The 24200-nt window shown below is 37.3% G+C and overlaps 1 protein-coding gene across 1 annotated transcript in view; it reads right to left on the bottom strand.

Moving 5' to 3' along the window:
• Positions 1 to 20997: 20997 nt before the first annotated feature.
• Positions 20998 to 24200, bottom strand: part of cckbrb (cholecystokinin B receptor b) — a 40991-nt gene continuing 37788 nt past the window's right edge. The window contains exon 5 of the mRNA XM_030125167.1: positions 20998 to 22826. Within this exon, the coding sequence (XP_029981027.1) occupies positions 22285 to 22826 (542 nt within the window). The 3' untranslated portion in view covers positions 20998 to 22284. The remainder of the gene's footprint in view (positions 22827 to 24200) is intronic.

Raw genomic sequence — 24200 nt, forward strand, 5'->3', positions numbered from 1 at the left:
ACATTATCATGAAACACAATATCATGTTTTATGCAGATCTATATATCATCCCTTCATTGCAACAAAACAAAGTTCTGTACATAAACTGTTCTTGTGTGCTCTTGATCTTGTCTCAGATGTCCACATTTTTTTTTTCAGCTTTATGGAAATAAATCTGAAATTTTTGTATTCATACTTTGTTCTCTTAAGATCATGTCAACCCTGCAGCAGAGTCTTGGCAACCCTTGCAAATCTCAAAACGACAGCTATAAAACTGGGAACAAGTTTTTATAAGCAGTGAGGTGTTGTAGTCATGTTTCATCAAATTGATACAAAGCATCTCTAAACTATTCCTTTTTTTCCAGACATGACTTTAGAACTTCACAGCCTAACTCCAAGTTACCTCAGTAGTTAATTATAAAGTACCCTTCACTATTAACAACACCATGAAATCCATTTTTGTGACTTAAAACTAGTTTCACACAACATCATTGGTTGGTTAATGCTTCCATTCATTGTGTGATAAATTTAAATATAGTTGTTTTTTTTTTTTACCTCATGGTATTCTTGATGGGTTATGTGTGAAAAATATGATGTGAACAAAGGAACAGTTTTTTGTGTGCAAAGACATAAACCAGAATTTGTTAACTGTTTAATTAACTGTTTAATTGTTGTGTTAACAGCTCACTACTTGATTTTTCACATGACTTAAAGAGGTTAGAAATGGCCCAGGGAGAACAACTAAATTACTTCTGATTTATTATACATCAGATTCTTAGGGCAGACTAAAGGCTATATTGGCTCAATACTCACTCTGGTGGTACAAAGTGGTATTACAGCAGACCCAGGACAGGCTAAACTGAGGGTTCTCGACAGACCTCTGCAGGTCAATTTGACATCTTTGGCGTAACATCAAAATATTTTTTTTTCTAACCACTAATGATTATTTTCAATATTTTAAAGAAGACAGAAGAAAGAACTTTTAAGAACATATCATAAAATGTATTGTTGTATATATATTATACATTGTATATAAATAATGTCATTTTTCATGATCACAAACCACTGAAAACATTATCTCAACTGATATATTCCATTTCTACAGTTAGAACACTGGGGCTTCTGGTGCAATGCAGGTTTCTCAGAGGGAAACAAAAAGATCCTTATCCCTTTGAGAAATTAAACAACATAAAGTACAGACACGAAGATAACAGCAACTGAAAACACATAAATTTACTACCCATTTTGATGGAAAAAGGACATAAATAACTGAATGATTACATTTTAGGTATACAACTATAAAATCTTTCATTTTGAACCAAAATGAACTGTTGATAATTTATTCAATACAGTAACATCAATCTATGGAAAGTACACCGTGCTGATGGTCCAGTGTCACCATTCTTCAACCTATGGTGACCTTGAAGGGGAATGAGTGCATTGATCGTCCCCATAATCAGCCTTTCCGTCACCCTGATCATAGCTGCCGTGAGTCTAATGCCATTAGCCTTCTCCCAGTGGAAATATCCTGTTAGCATGATGAAACAACCTAAATGCCACTGGTCTGCATCAGTGTTATGAGCACATGTTTTAGAATCACACTTTTCACAGTCGCTGCAAACTTTAGTCTGTGGTTAAAGACTAAATACAAATAAATACAATATAGAGCTCATTAAAAAGTAAGGACTGAGACTTGTATTTAAAGGTACAGTGTGTAGGATTATTATAATGTTCCTTCCAATAATCTATCTAATTATTGATTATAATTGAAAAATAGTGCTCAATCAGTCAAAAAAACCAATTTGTTCGATTACCTTTAACCTAGAAACACCTGCTTAAATATACATAGCGTGGGTACTGCTTGCTGGGTGACGCCATTATTGATGACATTTTTTCCCGTACATGTGGCCTACAGAGGACAAAAATCAAAGTAGCCACCTGCAGAACGGGGCGGGCTTCTCCACATCTTAATTGTGGAAAATTCCATGATTCACCCACAGACTTGATGGCAATATAAGTCAGTGACAGGCATCTTATGTGGTCCACACACGGTTATATTTGAAAAAGGGGATCTGCGCGTGGACCAGGTTGATGAAAGTGATGACAGAAGTTGAGGTGCTTGCCATTTTGGCAGGTTGTGGAAATTAAGTATTTGAAAATCATGAAAGACAGAGCCAAGGCATTTTGTCCCAAAGTGCCAGCCATTAGGTAAGCACAACACTGGAACAGAGAAATCGCACTGTCTTTGCATTGATTCAGGTATTTGCTGCCACCTAGGGTAGGGGAGTTACACACCATACCTTTAAGAAATACTTATCTAATTTTGGATCTCTTGTCTGTGTCCGTTATTATTCATATCAGAACAGCAATATAAAGAACATAATAATAATAATATAAAAAGCAATATAATGATAATAATAATAATAATAATAATAATAATAATAATAATAATAATAATAATAATAATTACAAGAAAAACACTCAGAGAACGCAGACGTCTGCCAAGACAGATCGCCCCCCACCCCCATCCCCGATCACTGCCAAAATTTAATCATTTCTTCCTTGTGCCAGTATCAACATTTCCTGAAAATTTCATGAAAATCCATCCCTAACTTTGTGAGTTATCTTGCTAACAAACAAACAAACACGCACGCATGCACGCACACAAAGCAAAGCGACCACAATACCTCCTTGAGGTAATAATAATAAGAATAATAATAAGAATAACACGAATAGTAATAATAATAACCATAATAATAATAATAATAGCAAGAAAAGCACTCGGAGAGCGCAGACCTCTGCCAAGGCAGACCAGTGGGCCCCCGTGACACCCACCCCGATCACCACCAAAATTTAATCATTTCTTCCTTGTGCTAGTATCAGCATTTCCTGAAAATTTCATGAAAATCCATCCATAACTTTTTGAGTTATCTTGCTAACAAACAAACAAACACACAAACACACAAAGTAAAGTGATCACGATACCTCCTGGCGGAGGTAATAATAATAATAATAAACAAGAAAAGCACTCGGAGAGCGCAGACCTCCACCAAGACAGATCTGCCCCCCGACCCTCCTGGTGGAGGTAATAAAGAACTTTCATTTGGAATTCCATAAAAAAGTCAAATTTGTATCTGTGTCAGTACTCACTCAAGCATTGCAAAAAAAAAAAAAAAAAAAAAAAAGAAGAAGAAGAAAGCTTTCTGGATATCTCCATGTAGCTGCACTGAGTCTGTGGAATCCCTGTACTCTGCAGTAAACCACATTCTTGTCTCTGTTTCCATGCCTATGGATCAATGGTCCTTTTTTCTCATTTTGTCTTTTAAAGTGTCAATTAAGACAGAGGAGTTGGAATAGTCACTGATCATTCATCCAACATGGCCCTTTTCCTTTAAACTCTGATCATACTTGTCGCTGGATGCAGCAATCATACACAAGCTAAAGCCTTAAAAAAGACAAGAAAAAAAAAGGCTTCAGGAGGAAGGAAGAAGACTGGAGGTTGGTACATTCATTATTCAGACAGAAAATGAAGAGGCTGCATAAATCGTATTTCCCTGTCTATGACAAAGCTAGTACTTAACCACAGTAACACAAACAAAATATATAATTTCCCTCTTTTATAACAGATAGTTGCTAAGTTACAGAAATTGACAAATGAAATGTTGCATTCAGAAACAAGTCAACTGAAAGAAAGACTTCCCAAAATGCTTTGTTTCCCTTTCTTTTATTCATGCTCTTTGGGTCCTTGACGTCCTTACCTTTGTGAACTGCAGGCTGTTGTGTCTAAATGATGTGTCACTGTGTTGATTGTTTGCCTGTCTTGCTACTCGCCTGCCTGTCAGGGTGCCTCTCCTTGTCCATTAGCACAACTACCTGTTTTCTCTTTTGTAAATATGTTTATTGATACTGTGATTGATTTCCTGGTTTAACTCCTGCACATCAGTCTCATGATAAACAGTTAAACTAAAGTGTGATGCTTTGTGTATGTAAGTGTACTTGCTGCAGAAATGTTTAATATATATTCTATAATAATGGTAATTCTTATATTATTATATTATAAAGCTTTAAAGTTATTTTAAAATAAATGTGATGCATTAAAAGTCAGCCAAGATCCAGAGGTTCCAATGGGGTTATTGAGCTAAAATGACATTTAAAAGAAAAATAAGTCTGGCTGTAGCCTTATTTCCCACTGCTGACTTGTATTATTGCCTTTGATTCTGTGCACAGGAGTGCTGACATTTGCCTAGACCCCTAACTTCTAACCTCATTCTATGGTGTTCTTTCACAGCTTTCAGCATTTGAACAACCTGCCATGGAGCTATTATGCAGCAGGCAATGCATTCACAGTATGTTGCATATTTTTTGTATGATCAAAGTACAAAAGATGTTTACTACTACAGTACTGGAAGTTCTACTAGTGATACCTGCAAGAAAGATTTCAAGTTTACAGTGCAGCGTGTCCCATGTTTATAGTTTTTATCCTTTCTGTTATCATTTTGCAGACTCCTTCCATTCATTCTGCCTGCACTGGGTCCACAAACGGCTCTCTAAGGTGTCTCTGCAGTGTCTCATTTTTTCTTCATCACGGCACTGTTGTCTAAATTAATGACTCTTTGCCTTCCTTCCATCCACAGAAGCAAAGGCTGTGTCCCCTAACGGTATGCAACATGTTTAGATGAGATGGGAGGTCAGATTAGGGTCAGTACTCACTTTCAAAACATGCCGAAGAAGGAACAGAAGGTCACAAAGGTACATATTTAACTCACCAGTCCAGCTCATATAAAGTCATGGACAGACTTTTTTTTTCTTCTTTTCAGTCCTGATATTACCCCATAAAGCATGATTTTCAGTTACTGAAGACAAAACTGAGGACAGAATGACCCACAAACAAGCAGCAAATTAAGGTGGCTTTAATAAAAGCCTGGTTAAGGAGCTCCAAATGGAAACTCAGTGTTTGGTGATGTCCATGAGTAGCAGAGTTCAAGCTGTGATCCACTGCAAAATATTCTCATTGCAGCATTGAAATTATCCTCATGCTAATCCTTTAAGTGCCAAAGTCGTTATATTGTGACAAGGAATATAACTGAATGAAACAGACAGCATTTTGAAATCATGCTATCAAAATTTAGTAAACTAGAAGCACTCGGTGAGCGCAGACCTCCGCCAAGGAGATCAGTGCCCTGGATTTGGATGAAAATTTCAGGAAATGTTGATACTGGCATAAGGAACAAATCATTACATTCTGGTGGTGATCGGGGGTGGGGGGGGGCCACTGATCTGCCGTGGCGGAGGTCTGCGCTGTCTTTTCTAGAAAAGCACTCGTAGAGCACAGACCTCCGCCAAGGCAGATCAGTCCCCCCCCCAGCCCCAATCACCACCAAAATTTAATCATTTGTTCCTTGTGTCACTATCAACATTTCCTGAAATTTTCATCCAAATCTGTCCATAACTTTTTGAGTTATCTTGCACACAGACAGATAAACAGACAAACCAACACCGACAAAAACATAACCTCCTTGGCAGAGGTAAAAAACAAAAAAAAAACAACAAAAAACTCTGGCATCTAAAGAGTTAATAAAAGTCTCAGATTGTCCAGTTACTTTTGAGCCTCTGAAAATGGAGGGATTTTGTTTAAAATGGTTGTAATTTATGAATGCTTAAAGCAATATTTTAATTAAAACCCTTGATTTAAAGCTGAAAGTCCACACTTCAATCACATCCTGATCATAGATAGACAGACAGACAGACAGACAAATAGATAGATAGATAGATAGATAGATAGATAGATAGATAGATAGATAGATAGATAGATAGATAGATAGATAGATAGATAGATAGATAGATAGATAGATAGATAGATAGATAGATAGATAGATAGATAGATAGATAAATAATTCTAGTATTCAGCAGCTTTGCATACAGCACAAGAAGACGAAACAGATAAAACAAAACAGGCAGGTAAATAACCACATCAACATTAACGTTAAGGTTAGTATATACTCTAAAAAACTTGCTAGAAACTGGCTGTGGACCCGACTGTACTTCATTCTGGACTCAAAGACTAGGTGTTATATAGTGGTGGCACAAAACTGCTTTCTATGCAATAACCTGAATTTTTCTTCAGAAGCAAACTATTTTACAGTGGATTTAAATTTGTATTACTGTAATAACACAAAATATGTACTTCTTTGTATTCAGTATAATTATTGACACACTGGAGCCTTCACATATATAAAAGTGTACATAGACAACCCACTGTGCATTTCTCCATTACTTTCTATATTTTTCCACCTAGTAAAAGCTCAAGAAACTCAAGGGAGATTATTTATGCATGAAAAACATCTCATATTGGTGTATAAAGGCAACGGTGCCACAAATGGACGGATCAGTCCTTTGTTTTGACATTTCATTTAGGTTTATTACAAACACTTGAGGCACAAAACTTCAGATATATAGTGAAGTGACAGAGTATGCAGCAGTGATGAATGCTGCCCTTTTTCACAATAAACACAGAGGGTGCAGGAAGCTAGTTCCCAAGTTGTGGATGCAGTTGAAAAGGGATTTTACAGGTTTATAAAAGGTCCAAAAGGTTGATTTTAGTAAACAGATGTCAATTTTCATCTGTGCCTTTCATGGTACAGTATAAGTGTATGAGTCAACCTGTGATGGTGACACCTCAAAGTGTAATGTGATGGTGGAAAAGAGACAGTAGCAGGAATGTGGCAAAGAAAAAAGTGAATTTATAATTATATGCTGTGTATTTGTTATGTTACATTATGCTTATACGTATTTAAGTAGGTGTGGCTTATTTGGGTACAGTAAACGTAGTTATACTGACATCTCATCAAGGAGGTAGTGGGTTCTGACTTGACAGTTTGTTTGTTTGTTTCTTTGTTGGTTGGTTAACACACTAGCAGCAAAACTATTGGTTGAATTCATACAAAAGTGGTTTATAGATTGCCAGTGACCCAGGATAGATCTCATTACATTTTGGGAAAAGTAGGTCAGTGTTCACATTTTTTAATGAATTTTTAAGTTCTTTTTTTTTTCCCCATTTACTTATAATGGGCGATATTTCAAATGTCTGTAGCAACAAAACTGCTGGTTGAATTCATACCAAATTTGGTTTATAGATTGCCAGTGACCCAGAATAGATGTGATTACATTTTGGGGAAAATAGGTCAAAGTTCAAATTTTTTATCAATTTTTCAACTCTTTTTTTTCCACATTGACTTATAATGGGCAAGATTTCAAATGTCTGTAGCAGCAAAACTGTAGGTTGAATTCATATCAAATTACATTTATGGATTGCCAGTGACCCAGAACAGATGTCATTATATTTTGGGAAAAGTAGGTCAAAGATAAAATTTTTTTAATGAATTTTAAAATCTTTTTTTCCCCCATGTACTTATAATGGGCAAAATTTCAAATGTCAATAAACACATCAATTTTGTTTCAATTTACATCAAACTTGGCACATATATAAAGGAAAAATATATGCCAGCATCACCACATGCATAGACATGATCACATCAGCTGGATCGATGACAAAATAAGCCACAATATGTGTGAGGGGTGGGGTTTGTTGTGCCTAGCACCCCTTGTTTTAATGTATTTTCATTCTCATTTCACTATATTATCCTACTTCCTCTTCATATTCTCTGTACTGTCTAAGTGCTATCTCAGCATGCCCTCTTGTAGGATCAATACCTTCAATGCATTTTGAGCAGATCGATGACTGAGGAACCACAGGAGTTTCCTTTTTGTGACTAGCAGCTGTGATGTGCAAAGGTATGTACCATTGTTGGAACATGACTATAATAATGAACATATTCCTCACTCAGATGTTTTGTATAAGAATGTTTCAAATGTATGATCAAACGTGCTAAATTTAAAAAAGAAATGAATGAAAAGTGAATGGAATTGAATGACATCCTTTATTCCATTGACTCCTTTCTCCTGGCGTCTGCACCTCAGCCTCCTTCTCTCACAAAGAGGAGGAGGCTGGGGTGGAAGGAATGGATTTGAGACTAAGGATTGACAAGAAATGATGTATGCCGTCGCCCTCTGCTGTGACCTCCCTAACTGTCCATGCTTGGGCTGCGCTGCTGATTGGAGTATATGAAGCAGGAAACAATTGCTGTTGTTAAAAATTGCTTCCTGGGATTTAATAGTTAACTAAAATCACAAAATGGCCTTCCAATGTTTGTAATGGTGAGTGCTACCTGCTACCCAGAAAATGAGAATGTTGTTGTTTAATTCTTAAAGGGGTCATATTTTTGCTAAACCCACTTTTATTAGTCTTTGGTACCTTTACTTGTGTATTTGGACCCTAGTAGTTCCAAAAGTTTGATTTTGAACCTTCCAGGTGCTGCAAAGCTATCTTTATATTACTTCTGGCAAAAATCGAGTGGATTTCTGCAACCCATTTTAATTTATTTCTTAATTTGTTACATTTTATAACTAGTAATGTCATGATATTTGCACATATACAGGTCAAGACTTCAGATGAACATTTCTCAGAGTATGACAGAATTGTTTTGTCAGCAGCAGCGGTTGTAGTCCATACTGAAAATATGTCCAAACTTTGAGCTGATCACCTAAAATGGTCAGTTGTTGGTTGTATTAACAAACAGAAGTAGCTGAACAGGACAGAGCAGCACAGCCAACAACCTGGAAGGGGGTGGGGTCATGTGCATTTAAAGGGCCAGTGCTTAAAACGACCTTTCTGATGTCATGACTCAGAAATAGGGTTGAAGATGGACCTGTGGGGTTGAATTAATGAAGAATTCAGACCCAAGCACAGCATTTACAGTTTATGTAGACCACAGGGAAATGTTTTAAAATGCATCATTCCATTTAAAAAAGCAAAATATCACTCCTAAGATGACGGTGATTCACTGGAGTCTCCGGTTGAAAGCGACCCACTCGAGCCAGCAGGTTGGAGACAGACATTCAGAAATATTGGAAATGCCTCTCCCCATTGAGAACTCACATAAGCCAAACAAGAGATTGGAATTCCTCATCCTGATTCTGTTTCTAATGCAGTTCAGAGGCCGGACATACCACCATCTATATTTGGCATGGTTTTTTTGCACCGCAGATTCAAAATCACCAGTTCTATTTTTAAAAAAGCACAATATCACTCCTTTAAGGTGCAAACCAAGATAAACTGTTTCAGTGACAGTTGCATCTTCATTAAGGATTAAAAAATTGGAAAGTTGAACATTTCCTTTAACTTCACATTGATTTCTGAGCTCAGTGTTTGTTCATTCTTAATTAGCCAGGTTGTGCTACTTCCAGCCACAATATCGAAAACTTACTCTCTAAATCAATACCCATCCATTACACAGAACTTAAGCTTCCAAATCATGTGATTGTTGCCTCAGTATGTTATCCATTACAATTAAAATGTTTATGTCAGGAGACAGCAGTGCGTTGCTAAAAAAGTTAATGCTCTGAAGCCTGAGCTAACGGTGCTCAGTCAGCACTTATCTCCTGGGTCATTCATCACTGTATGTGATGGAATGGGCTTATTGCACTTTTTCTATGCTTTATTGTCCATTAAGGTCAAGTGGTGATGTTAAAGTATACTGTATAGATTTATTTACATTTTATACACTGCTGTTTTTTAAGGGGCTGTACAAAATTATACACATAAGCAAACATCAAGTTTCGCTCTTATTTCCATTAAGGCCACTCATTGCTGAAATACTAGGTAAGCATGAGAATGAATCATTTGCAATGCCGGTGCACTTTACATGCTCAAGTTTCAGCCTTGTATTGTACGTCGCTACAAGTGCTGAGGGGAGATTGACTCTAATGAGGCCTGACTGCTTGAAATTGTTTTTGTTTCCTCTTCTGTTCCATGTTAGATTCAAAACAAGAAGTAAAGCACAAGATAGAAAATCACTTGAAGATATCTCAAAAATGCAAAAGAGCTTTCAGCATCATTTGACACAGAGCCTTTATTGGACATAAATAGCATTACATGAAAAAAACAAAAAACAAAACAAAAGCAAAGTACTACCATCTGGATAGATACAGTGTTGTACATACACTTTTAAAACTGTTGTGTGTGTGTGAGAGAGAGAGAGAGAGAGAGAGAGAGAGAGAGAGAGAGAGAGAGAGAGAGAGAGAGACTGAGGCCTAGTCCACATGTACACTGGTAATTTAAAAAAAAAAAAAAAATTCCTTTTTCATTCTCAAAAAAAAAATCCCATTCACAGAAGTGCTGTCTAAAACACAGCTGAAATGCAGCCAAGAGTGTGCCAACCCAACAGACGGCAATAAAGCTAACCCTAAAGTAATGCTGACATCTTGTGCTGTATGACGGCAAAAAAAGCAGATAATGATGCAATGTTTCATTCCAAAAATTCAGCTTTCCCTGTCCATGTGGTAACGCTGCAAACAGACTTTGGATGAAAGGCTTGAACACATAGAAAAAGTTAGGTTTAAAAAATACTTCGGTATGTGTGGACCAGGCCTCAGAAATACAGAGATATACACTGAGCAAAAATATAAATGCACGACTTTTGTTTTTGCTCCCATTTTTCATGAGCTGAACGCAAAGATCTAAAACTTTTTCTATGTACACAAAAGGCCTATTTCTCTCAAATATTGTTCATAAATTTGTCTAAATCTGTGTTAGTGAGCACTTCTCCTTTGTCCTTTGCTGAGATAATCCATCCACTTCACAGGCGTGGTATATCAAAATGCTGATTAGACAGCAGGATTATTGCACAGGTGTGACTTAGGCTGGCCACAATAAAAGGTCACTCTAAAATGTGCACTTTTACTGTATTGGGTGGTCCAGGGGGGTCAGAAAACCAGTCAGTATTTGGTGTGACCACCATTTTCCTCGCACAGTCTTCTTCATGAATTCTCTGAAACAGCTTTGGAGATGGCTTATGGTAGAGAAATGAACATTCAATTCACAGGCAAAAGCTCTGGTGGAGATTCCTGAAGTCAGCATGCCAATTGCATATTCCTTCAAAACTTGGGACATCTGTGGTATTGTGCTGTGTGATAAAACTGCACATTTTAGAGTGGCTTTTTATTGTGGCCAGCCTAAGGCACACCTGTGCAAAAATCATGCTGTCTAATCAGCATCTTGATATGCCACACCTGTGAGGTGGATGGCTTATCTCAGCAAAGAAGAAGTGTTCACTAACACAAATTTAGACAGATTTGTGAACAATATTTGAGAGAAATAAACCTTGTGTGTACACAGAAAAAGTTTTAGATCTTTCAGTTCAGCTCATGAAAAATGGGAGCAAAAACAAAAGTCGTGCATTTATATTTTTGTTCAGTATACATACAGGAATAACAAAAAGTCCTTTAGAACGGCAAAATTCTCAAAGATCACAAATAGCAAATGGCACAAAATCTACCCATGTGTTTCTGAATCTGTCTGAGACACATACAGCTGTGTTTTTATCACTTTATGAAAAACTGAGCATCTATATACCACCATGTGAACAGATTTATATTCCTTTAACAAGTAAATGCTTATAGTAAAAGTGTTTACATTGGCATACATTCATTTACTCAAACTCAAACCATAACCACAAACTAAATTTTACTCTAAATACAATAACTAATATTCTAGGGGCACATATTTAGTCCCCACACTGGAGCTGAGTCCTTACAGCAGACTGTGTAGGTGAGCCCATCCTCACTCCTAAATTATCACATTCTGTGGCTTGGGATCTGAGAACAGATGCCAAGGGTTCGTTCTGCTCTGTAGTGTCAATTGTTGACATGCAGAGTTCCAGATAGAAGTCAGTGCCAGTCCTTAGATACTGTAAATTGGCAGCATGGATCAGGTGATGTTAAGTAGACAAAAACCTTGGTAGGAGGTGGTGATGGTGGAGCAACAAAGTACTTTTCTTTTTTTTTCCCTTCAACTGTTTTTTTTCCAAATCCCAACCCTAAGTATGTTGTACTTAATTTTGTCTGACATCTTTCAGACTAGCCCATGCATTGAAAATGACACTGTACCCTACACCATAGTCAAATGTCAGTATGTCAAGAGTTGTAATTAGTAATTTATGTCCACATACACACATGTGCACAGTTTCCATGTCTAATAATAACATTCAGATGATTCTTGTGCTCAGAGAAAGTACATCTGCACTGCTTTTTTTGTCATCAGTCAAGAGTAATAGTCCCTTTACTTCAATCATAATAACAATGAATCCACACTGTCATAATAGAGGTACATGTTGATCCTGTTAGAGCAGGATCAGAAAACATCACATTCCAAACCACAAGTGAATACCTAAGGCTTCAGAGAGAAGATAACGTCTTAATAGCATCCACAAAATCCACATGGAACATTTTTCACAGTCTATTTTTAAAGTTCTTCTTGTTCCAAAGGACAATAGACACAGTTAGCTGTTCTTCTTAAACGTACTGCTGACAGTTGACAATGTCACATCAACGCTGATCAAGACTGGTCATGGAAAAACAGTACTGGAGAAAAAACACTGTTCATTGCTGTCATTTCCAGCTCTGCTTTTGAATCTCAGACAGTTTTGATCCATGTCATGTTCTGTAAGAGCCAGCCCGACCTCACCATGAAAACAATATTATAGGTCGATCTGTGTAAGGGCTTGAAGTGACCCATAGTACAAGAAGAGAAAAAAGGTAAGTGACATTGTTAAATGGGCATTAGGGGATGAACATGGTGCAACAGTAAAGTTTGTGGCCTTACACTCAAGAGACAGGGTGTGTGTGCTTTATTTATAACCATACAATGTTTTCTGTCCAAATCTATCCATAAGTGCGTTTTTGTTACTTTACCCATAACTCTTTAGTTTACCCGTTTGACCCTTTTCTGAGTTTAACCAATTTTTATTTGCCTAAATGTACACAAACTTTAGACCAAGGGGCAATGACACTGACTCAAAAATACAGTAAGTTGTAATACAACTGACAGCCTCTGGGGTGGCTGCCATACGCTTACAGCTGTGGTTTTCAACCCTTTTTGGCTCGTGACCCCATTTTAACATCACAAATGTCTGGCGACCCCAGACATTCAAAACAGAGACGTTTTTTTTTTGCTAAAATTAATTAGTTTTTGATCATGTAATAGTTTGCAATACTATTTTTCAAATACAGGTTAATTGTAGATGACATTTAGTCTATATAATGTATATTATTGTGGACGGAGGCAGTAAAGCCAAGTATAGATTACTGCACAAAGTGAGAATTGGATTTTCCTTGGTACAGTCAGTCCAGCTTGTATTTACAAGGCTGACAATTAATACTGAACAAACAATAACTCAAACTATGAATTATGAAAGAGCTGCAGCATCTGAAACCGACCACAATGAACATTTTACAGATAAACAGTACCACAGTGCTTCAGTTTCAGCTTCACAGTTTGTCTTTTATGGATTGGGATTGTCTCTGTCCACTCAACAGAGATTTTTATTAGTAAGTTTTTTTTTGTTTTGTTTTGTTTTTTTTATCAGTCACTAGAAATTTCAGGTGACCCCACATGGGGTCCCGACCCCAAGGTTAAAAACACACTGGCTTACAGTGAAGGTGATGGATTTTTTTTGTTTTTTTCTGGACTCATTCTAGTCTCATCAGTTTTATTTGGACCCTTTGATATGTGATCTGGTGGTGGATCTATAAATGAGTCCTAAGTCTCCAGTTGAATAGAAGCGTAGGTGTCTGTTGAATTGGACTCACCTGCTGAGTCAGATTTTCAGGGTTTTGATTTACTTAATAAAATGCATTTATTTTTTCCTAATACACAGCTTGACTGGTAGCTTCCACCATTATGACTGTAAATTAATTCAATAAACTAGTGCTTAGCATTAGCTCACCTCTGACGCCTTAGGCTCCAGTATTTCTACTTCTGATATCTAAATATGATCACTTCTGGCACCAACAAACCAAGATGGTAATGGCCATTTTGCAAACTACTAGTTTCACGATGCCGGTTCAGAAACCAGTGGGTCCTATAATTACACACAGTCTATGCCTTAGGCCACAATATGTGAAATGCAAGACTTGTGTAAGATTTTTTGATGCTATCAGTGAGGTTTTGTGTCCTAGCAAATGTCATGCATGTAATGTATGTCTTGAGTGGGTGGAAATCAACCTATGCCGTCATTGAGCTGTGACAACATGCTGGTAAAAGCATGACACATACACATACGCACAAAACACACAAACGAGCACACAGACTCACAGATACTGTACACCCACATTCTACTTAAGGCAATGGTGGCCTGGCAACTGTGACAATTCGAGTACATCTAAATGTGCCCTCATTTGTTTTTCTAACCCTACATCCACACTCACCCCATATGAGCCCACAGCCTGAGCAAGCAGATAAGACATGGTACACACTATATCACAAAAACACAAGATATAACATTTTTATTTATAGAACATCACAAATCAAATATACAGAACTATTATTTTACTTTAAACAGCTGATTTCAGTTAAGTAAGATCTGACACAAATGACTGTGTTCAGCCACATGAGCGGAAAAGGATCATTTTATACTGTGTGCTCATGATGCTGGAGACCTGGTGTATATTGTCACTGACACTCACAGCAAGATGGCTGTGGTAATCCAAAATCCACCCCAGAGACAGAAAACATCAACACTAATGAAACAATACCCAGATGCTTAACTCTCTGATGACATGGTCTTTAATCTTCATCATTATCCTCCACAAAATTATGTCTACACTCCACATGGATCATATTAATATGATGGCTCAAATGACTGATACGTGTTCATTATATTACAACAGCGACAACTATATTAAAATATAACTCACATTGAAACTTACTAAAACTGTCACTTCAGAGCATGTCAGTGACTCAGCAACAAAGATCGCAGTGACAGCTTTGAAAAGGTCATCATTGTGTTTTTGCATGTTTTTTGAAAGGATAATGAAATCTTTCTATAGGTTGAAATGAGCTCCGCATTTTAGGTGAATGAATAATTAAAAGGGCAAGTCTTGAATAAAGGGTGACAAATGCCCCACACTGAAAAAAATCAAAATCTTCCCAAGTATATTTTTCTCATTTCTAGTCAAAATATCTTATCACACTTAAAATAAGACATAATCACCTAAAGAGTAACTTTTCAGTGAGATATAAGAACTTATTTTTAGACAATAGATCTTGAAAATCTTGTTTCAAGAAGTCTTACCAAGATAATTTTCACTTGTTCCATTGGCAGATTTTTTGCCTGAATTAAGCAAAAAAAAAATCTTGAATTAAGCAAAAAAAATCTTGAAATAAGATTTTCAAGATCTATTGTCTCAAAATAAGTTCTTATATCTCACTGAAAAGTTACTTTTTAGGTAGTTATGTCTTATTTTAAGTGTGATGAGATTTTTTTTATTACAAATAATAAAAATACACTTGGTAAGATTTTGATTTTTGCAGTGCAGAGCCCCAGAAGTCATGTCTGAATGGCAAAATATAGTACAATATCATTCAGTCCTGTATTTATCTGGAGCTCAGGCTAAATATATTATGAAAAAGGTATGAATAAAGAAAATGTAAATATATTAGGTATAGTGATTGCATTGTATTTAGATGTATTATATCCTTGACAGGTTAAAGGCATTTAACTGATGCAATTACCACTCATGACTAACTGGAATTATTACTAACATTCACAATGGTAAGAGTTACATTACAGTTGGAACTAGTTTTATTTTTGGTAGGACGTCGAGGCAGAGAAATATATTCACATACTGCTCCTAAGCACAAACGTCGTGAATGCACCTGGCTCTGTCACCTGCATTTGCACCTCATATATCAACTTTGCTCACAATTATGACTTAACCCAAACTGTCAACCCCATGTCCCCAAGACAACCTCTTCAACACCTGTGGAGTCCTTATCATTCAGCACCAGCCTTCTCCCTGAGCACAACCACAAACATTCATCTGTCACAGACACTTACATCAAAATATATATGACCATTTGTTGTAACTATTGGCTACACTTTTATTGGAACGATGGGAGCTCTGCAGACTAGGCAGCTGTGAGTTTCAGGAGAAAATCTGATAACGTTCTTATGGCCAACAGATAAGATATGGGCCTCAAATAATGCGGTAGGTACAAGACTCTATAGTGAACGCACGGCAGTAAGAACCAAAAAAACACAAGGGGGTTGTGATGGTGGAGTGACGAATCAATCAACATGGCGAAGCCCAGCTTTGTGAAGTCATTGTGGGGAAGTGTTGACAGTTAAACCAGCAGCAGAGGCATAAAAATAAGAAGAATGAGTGAGGGCTTGTCACTTTATAAAGGTCACCTCTTTGTGTTGACTGAACATGATTGATTCCATATGTGAATGTGAAAGCGATCGCTGATATTGATCCTGTCAACAGCATTCGTACTCTATCATAAAGACATTTTAAAAACCTTTTTAAAATTCTTTTATGGGGTACATTTGCATGGCACAACAACAATGTGACCACATACATTAAAATTTTACATGAGCATTTTATTGTGTAAAGTGAAATTTATACCCCAGTGCATGTACTGGGGTCCGAGGGCCAGCTCCAGCTCATGGAGCCTGAGATGAGACTTAAAACCAAGGGGACAGGATTTTATCTGTGGTCGGCCCCAGGCTCTGGAAGGGCCTGCCCACCCATGTCCGAACAGCCCCCACAGTGGAGTCTCGTCTTAAGACCCACTTTTATTCTCTGGCTTTTAACTCCATGTGAGTTGTGTGGTGCTCTGTGTCTTTTATTTATTTTAACTTTTAACGATTTGATTTTATTGTTTCATTTATAGCATTGTTGTAGTTTCATGTTGTTTTTAGTGTATTTTCTTTTATTTGTTTTATATTTTTTATGATTAAATGGTCAGTATGGCAATTCTATGGGAAGTACTTTGGAAACGTTCCTGTTGTTTAAATGTGCTATATAAATAAAGTGGATTGGACTGGATTGAACTGGACCAAGCTGGGAATACATCACCTGATATATCTTTACAAGCTTGGTGAATATGTAACACTGCCTTATATAAACTCAGCACACACTGACAAACACTAGTATTCATTTGCTGTTTCCTGCCAACTAAAAAAATAGTAAATTCACGTTTCTTTCACTTATATTTTGTTTTTGTCTTCACATATTTGTGTGTATTAGATGCTCCACTATGTCAAACATGCTGCAACACATAGTTTGGTTGAAACCAACTTTACTGTAACTATGTGTTGTAACATGCAAAACTAAAGCTAGAAGCAAACTTGTGGGATTATATGTAGACAATTTCAAAGATATGGTGGGAAGTGATCACTTTCGATAGGTTTACAGTAATTTTACTTTACCTATTTTAATGTAATGGGATTGATTAGTGTACAGTCGCAGAAAATATTATTAGACCATCAAACTCATCAAAAACAATGGTTATGTAATCAAGTACTAACTCCTGTGTGTATCATGTAACTAAAACAGAAAAGAAAACATGGAATGCCTAAAAGCACTGTTTTTGTCAGTACAATGCCATAGATATTGATGTAAGAACTGAAGTGATTTTGGTTATTATCAAGAAAACCATGAAAAATGGCTAGATATCAGCTCTGAAATTAGATTATTATAAGCTATTTTGGTTGTTATCATTATATTTGTCCAAACAAATGTACCTTTAGTTGTACCAGGCATTAAAATGAACAAGGAATTGAAGAAAACAAGGGTGGTCTAATATTTTTTTCCACTACTGTATGCTCACTGGGCAACACACAAAGAAACTGTGCGACTTTTCTGTGTCTTTAACTTGTCCCTTTAACTGACATGATAATGCATAAGTAGTTGTCACTTTTTAACCGTTTTTGAAAAAAGAATAAATATGAACAAAATTGCCTGTGTTTTAAATGGAAGATTTATTTGAACCATTAGTACGTATGAGTATGAGTGGAATATCCTAATTAGAGGTAATAACCACCACCCACCATGCTGTTGTAACCATACTTATATTGAGCCTTTGTACATATGACCAAGATTATCTACATGAACAGGGAAATGAACTAATTACTGGCATCTGCCTGTAATTAGTTGTCAGCAAGTGTAATAATAACTAGTTGAAACTGGAGTCGTGTTAGTGTGTAGACTCTGTATGTGCCTGTGTGTATGTGCCAGCTGTGTGAGGTGAAATGGGTTGGGGAGCAAGTCATAACGCCATCAGCGTCTGTGAGACAGCAGGGAAATCAGCCTCTTACAGCCCTCCAGAACAGAAAAAAAGAAAAAGAAAAACACTTTCCAAGTGTCGCTCATAAACAACAGCAGTGCAGTATTTCTCAGTATGGGAAATGCTTCTATAACAGACACATAAATACTGTTTACCGGTGGAGGCAACGACTGATGTTGAGAAACATCTGCCTTTTTCAGTTTTTCTGCTTATTCTAAACTGAATTCATGCATTCTGTCTCGGTTGGTTTACCTGTTTGTTTTGACTGTACATGACCAGATACCTCTCTTATCATCAGCGAAAATGAGAAGCTTATTTATTTATTTATTTATTTAGACCCAGCTCTTCCAGGACCACCTCCTGTCCTAGCACTGTCAGACATTCCATTTTAAATATTTAATAAAGTTCTTCCCAGGCTTATCACAGATTTTCCCAGGATTATCTCTGGACCTGCTGCAGTGGTCCTGCCTCTCTCCTGCCTTCATCATCATCACTCACCTATCGTCAACTGCCTCCATGTGTCTCCCCCTACTCCCCCCTTCTCCCCCTCTCCTCCAGTCTCTATCTCTCTCTTTCTCTCTTTCTTTACCCTCTCTCTTTAACCCCAACTGGTCAAGGCAGACGGCCATCCTCCAGGAGTCTGGGTCTGCTCGAGGTTTCTGCTGTTAAAGGGAAGTTTTTCCTCGCCACTGTCACCAGTCACAAGTGTTTGCTCCTGGAGGATTCTGTTGGGTTTCTGTAAATTGGCTTAGAGTCTGGTTTTGACCAACTCTATATATAAAGTGTCATGAGATAACTTTTTTTGTTGCGATCTGGTGCTATATAAATAAAAGTTGATTGATTGAGTGATTTAGTTGGTTTTCCCCTGTAAGTCGCTTTGGAAAAAAGCGTCTCCCAAATGCATAAACATAAACATTTATTTAGAACATGCAAAGAAACAAAATAGAACAAAATGAAGCAAATTAAGACAAAAACAAAGTAACATTTAAATGAACGGAGTCTATCTTCAAGTACGTGCAAGTCTGAATTTTGCATGGTCGAAAAGGAGCAGGAAGAAGTATAAACTTATTTAATCCTACCCCACTGATGAATGTGTGCTCCACGATAGAGTCTCAACGCTGATATCAGATGAAAGTGTGTGGCTGTCTCAAGGCCTGGATATGAGTATCATAGACAGTGCAGCAGGTACGGCAGGTAGATTTGGACTAATTCTGTTGACCTAAAGGTGTGTCCACAACCTTATCATTAAACTTGGACACAATGTAGCTGTAGCTTGAACAGATACAATTCTTGCCTTATTATTGTTATCCTCCAACAACATGTCAAAATGATTTATATCTTTTCTCATACAAATATATTAAACATTTTGGAAATACTGCACAGGCTGATGAATAAATGTATTAAAAAAAAAAAAAGCCTTCAAAAACAGGCCATATATCTTTTAGTTGTGAGACTGACAGCACTGTGCTTTGGTGCACTCAATGAAATATGCTCGTCTGTTCTGCCTGGCAGGGTAGAGGTCGTAACACAATTAGCACAAGGTGAGTAGGGGAGCTGGAGTCAGGCACCCCAGACAGAGCCTGACAAACAGAGACCTCTTAAACCTGGCTGCCATTTTCTAGTCTGCAGCTGAGATCAACAGGGGCAGTGAATCACTAAACCCATTCAGATATACTGCACTTGAGCCCTCCATTAGAACAGAAAGCTGGAGTGAGTTTCATTCATAACACTCAATACTGTCCAATGCTTACATAGTGATATTATAATAGAACACAATCTACATTTGTTTAAGTGTTTTGGCCTGGAAACCTTGACCATTTGGTACATTACAAATATATAATATTATTTTATTGTCAAATGTTGAGAATACTGCACATCTATATTTAACAGTTTTCTGGGGTTATATCATTACTGAAAGCTAAAAGGCCAGATATCTGCACAGACTAATACACACCTTCCCTCCTCAGTTTCCAAAAAACACTAAATATAAAGCCCAATGACTTAACCAAGACACTCTTTTATTCTTCTATGGAATACTTAAAGGTGTCATATTTTGCTAAACCCACGTTTATTAGTCTTTGGTACATTTATTTGTGTATTTGGACCCTAATAGTTCATAAAGTTTGATTTTGAACCCTCCAGGTGCTGCAAAGCTACAGTATCTTTATATTCGTTTTGGCAAAAATTGAGTGGATTTCTACAACCCATTTTAATCCCTGCTTAATTTGTTATGTTTTATAACTAGCTATGTCGCAACATTTGCACATATAGGGTCAAGACTTCCAATGGACATTCCTCCAAGTACGCCATAATTGTTTGTCAACAGCAGCGGTTGTAGTAAAAACTTAAAATATGGCCAAACTCTGAGCCGATTATCTAAACTGTTCAGTTGTTGGTTGTATTAACGAACACAAGTGGCTGAACGGGACAGAGCAGCACAATCAACAACCTGGAGGGGGTGGGGCGTGAAGTGGCTCATTTGCCTTTAAAGGGCCAGCGCTCAAAACGACCTTTCTGGTGTCATTACTCAGAAATAGTGTTGAAGATGGACCTGTGGAGTTGAATTAATGAAGAATTCAGACCCAAGCATAGCATTTACAGTTTATGTAGACCACAGGGAAAAGCAAAATATCACTCCTTTAAACCAAAATATCACTGTCTGGGGAGCTGCCATGTTGCCTCTGTGATGAGATCTTACCAGTAACTGGTAAATACAGCTGTTGAATTTTAACTGCATCATCACTACTTCTATAACATCACCTGTGATTCTACAAAATCTCATATTTCAACCTGCACTTTTCAGCCAAGACAATGTGTGAGTCTTGTTTCCATTCAGACCAAATAAATCACAATATGCCAAATCTGGATGCAATAAAATAATCTTGAATTATCTCTAATAATTATTTATCCCTGTATCCTGTTGAGTTTTTAAAGTTAGAGTTAAAGCTAGGGGTAAAAGCAGAGAAGATCAGTTTCACTAATGTGCATCAGCATTAATAGACAAAAGAGCTGTGATGGATAGTATTAGGACAAAATCTACATAATATTTCACCACAGTTTTTAACTTGCCATTTTAAGTGCTGGAGAAGCACCATATGGTAGAATATAAAGTGTTGTGTAGATTATTACGTTATGTGTTTAAGATCTATGTACTTTTTTCTTGATGCCATTTAAGCAGAGTTTTATGAAGAATTTATTTCATCAGGAATTAATTTAGGTACCAAGTAATCTGTCCTTTGGGCTTTCTGTCCAGATGTTCTCCACAAAGTGCTGCATACTTTGCAGCCAACTGCCCAGTTTACTGCCCTCAAGCTATTGGCCCTAACACCAGAAATAAACACACTTCTGCACACTGACGTCTGAAGACAAACATACACTGTAGCAACACACAAAAAGCTCAAATACACAACTTTTGAGCAGCTGCACAGTTTACCAACACAACACAAGGCAACACTGCTGTCATTCTAAGCTATTTTTACCACTGGTACATTTTCTGTGAATTTTGAAGCCACGTAACACTTCACATAACACAACAATCAGTTCCCATTAGGTCTTTCAACTCATGAATATGATGCCTATAATAAATGAGGCCGCAGTAGATAAATATAATATACAGACAATGAAACAAACACAGTGTTTAGAAAGCAGGCACTTCATCCACAAGGCAATTGCGTTATTGTTGTAAAAATAGATAAATATTAACAAATGGCAGCAAAATGTAAAAATTACATAGCAGCTATAGCTACATTATGATTGAGGGCTACTATCACTCACATCCTCTGTTGTACAGTAACACACACACTCACCTCACAGTAAACATTTAAGCGAGCATTTTGCCTCGGTACACTGTTACAAGACATAACTGTGAGATAATCTACTGTTTGTTTTTGTGTTTTTTTTTTCAGTATAGATATGGAGGTACTTACAGTGTAGAACTAGATGATTTATATACATGTAAATCATGGCTAAATAATGTTTCCAAGGTGAATCATCTATACTGCTACTACATGTTTTCTACTCTACTGTCCCTATGAGCAACGAGTTGAAAACTGAAGGATGTGGGGTGCAGTTTTTGCCTAGTAACTATTTCTTCTGTGTTGTATCTGCGTCTATGTGCTTCAGCAGGGTCCCATGGTGCTAACTGTAGTGTAACTGAACTTTGACATGGAGGCTCCCGTCGCCATAACATCCTCCTCGTTGTCCCGGAGTGAGCGGCGATGATGATGGCGGCAAGGCGAAGCACAGCATGAGAAAGTGGCGAGAAGAGCTTTACGAAAACGCGTGTTCATGAAGCAGTAAATAATTGGATTGATGCAGGCAGACGTGTAGCACAACAAGTGGATGAAAGCAATGGGTGCCCCTGAGAGGGCGTGTATGGCGGATTTTTCATCAAAAGCCCGCCAAGTGTTGACACAGTAGATAGGCATCCAGCAAAGGAAGAAAAAGACAACAATGACCACCAGCATGCGGATGACTCTCTTCTTCGCTTCCAGTTTGGCCTCAGATGTGTTGCTGCGTGGCCGTTCGGTCTTGAGTGCCCTGCTTGAAGACGCCATGTTGGACATCTCCATTGAGTGAGGCCGGTGGGTTACATTTACATAGCAACCGTCTCCATCGTCGCTGCCAGTGGACACAGTGGAGGTGAGTCCATTCTTCACATCTGTATGGAAAAACAGATGATACTATCTCTTAATTCTTTTACTAACATGTCAAGTATGCAACTGCTGTCTCTAAAGCAGTGGTTCCCAACCTTTTTTGGCTCGTGACCCCATTTTATTATCACAAATTTCTGGCGACCCCAGACATTCAAAATGGAGACTTTATTTTTTGCTAAAATTAATTTGTTTTTGATCATGTAATAGTTTGCTATACTATGTTGCAAATAAATGTTAAGTTTAGATGAAATTTAGTCAATATAATGTATATTATTATTGACGGAGGCAGAAAAGCCAGGTGTAGATTACTGCACAAAGTGAGAATTTTTTTTCCTTGGTCAGGATATGTACAGTCAGTCCAGCTTGGATTTACAAGGCTGACAATTAATACTGAACAAACAAGAACTCAAACTATGAATTATGAAAGAGCTGCAGCATCTGAAACTGACCACAATGAACATTTGAAAGATAAACAGTATCACAGTGTTTCAGTTTCAGCTTCACAGTTTGTCATGTTTTTGTGATTGTTTCTCTCAACTCACCATATATTTTTTTATTAATGTTTTTTTCTTTTTCTTTTTAATCAATTGCTAGAAATTTCAGATGACCCCATTTGAATTCCAGGTGGCCCCACGTGGAGTCCCGACCCCAAGGTTGAGAAACACTGCTCTAGAGGGAAAGATTAGCAAGATTAGTAGAATTATGAGAATTATGGGAATTATGATGACTACACTAGATTTTATGATAAAAATCTATCAGTGACTCAGGTAGAAATCACACTTCTGATGACATAATAAATTAAAGCTTTATTCATATTACGTATGGTGATGTTTAATAAGAGTATGTCATTTCATTCTAATAAAAATGTACAGTGTTTCATTGAACAATATGAACAAAACAAATTGTCCAATGTAATGTTTTAATATACAGGCAACTGTACTTGGCAGAAATATTTCTTTGCATAAAAAAGATTAACATTGTAGTGTCAAAATTACATGTCACTTATGGAACTGTCACACCCAGGTCACTCTGGCCACTTATATCTGACATTTGTGTAATTCCTATCTAACTAGGCATACTCATATCATTATATAACTTGTGTGCCTCTAACTTTAAACCTTTTCTATTCTTAAGTGATCACGCTGACAGATGGCACAGAGCATCCCACACTATCTATAATGTCACAGTGCACCCTTGGACCATCGGACAGTAGAAGAACATGGAGTGTTTTGTTTCATGCTGACACACATGACCAGAGGTCCCTCCATTTTACACCTTGTGGTTCTCCTCCTTTTCATAGAAGAGGGACTCTGAGTGTCTCCTGTCTATTTCATGATGGCTGCATGATGTTTTGACCACTTGTCAGCTAACTTTAACTT

Source organism: Sphaeramia orbicularis, chromosome 21 (assembly GCF_902148855.1).
Source record: "Sphaeramia orbicularis chromosome 21, fSphaOr1.1, whole genome shotgun sequence".
Taxonomy (NCBI): Eukaryota; Metazoa; Chordata; class Actinopteri; order Kurtiformes; family Apogonidae; genus Sphaeramia; species Sphaeramia orbicularis.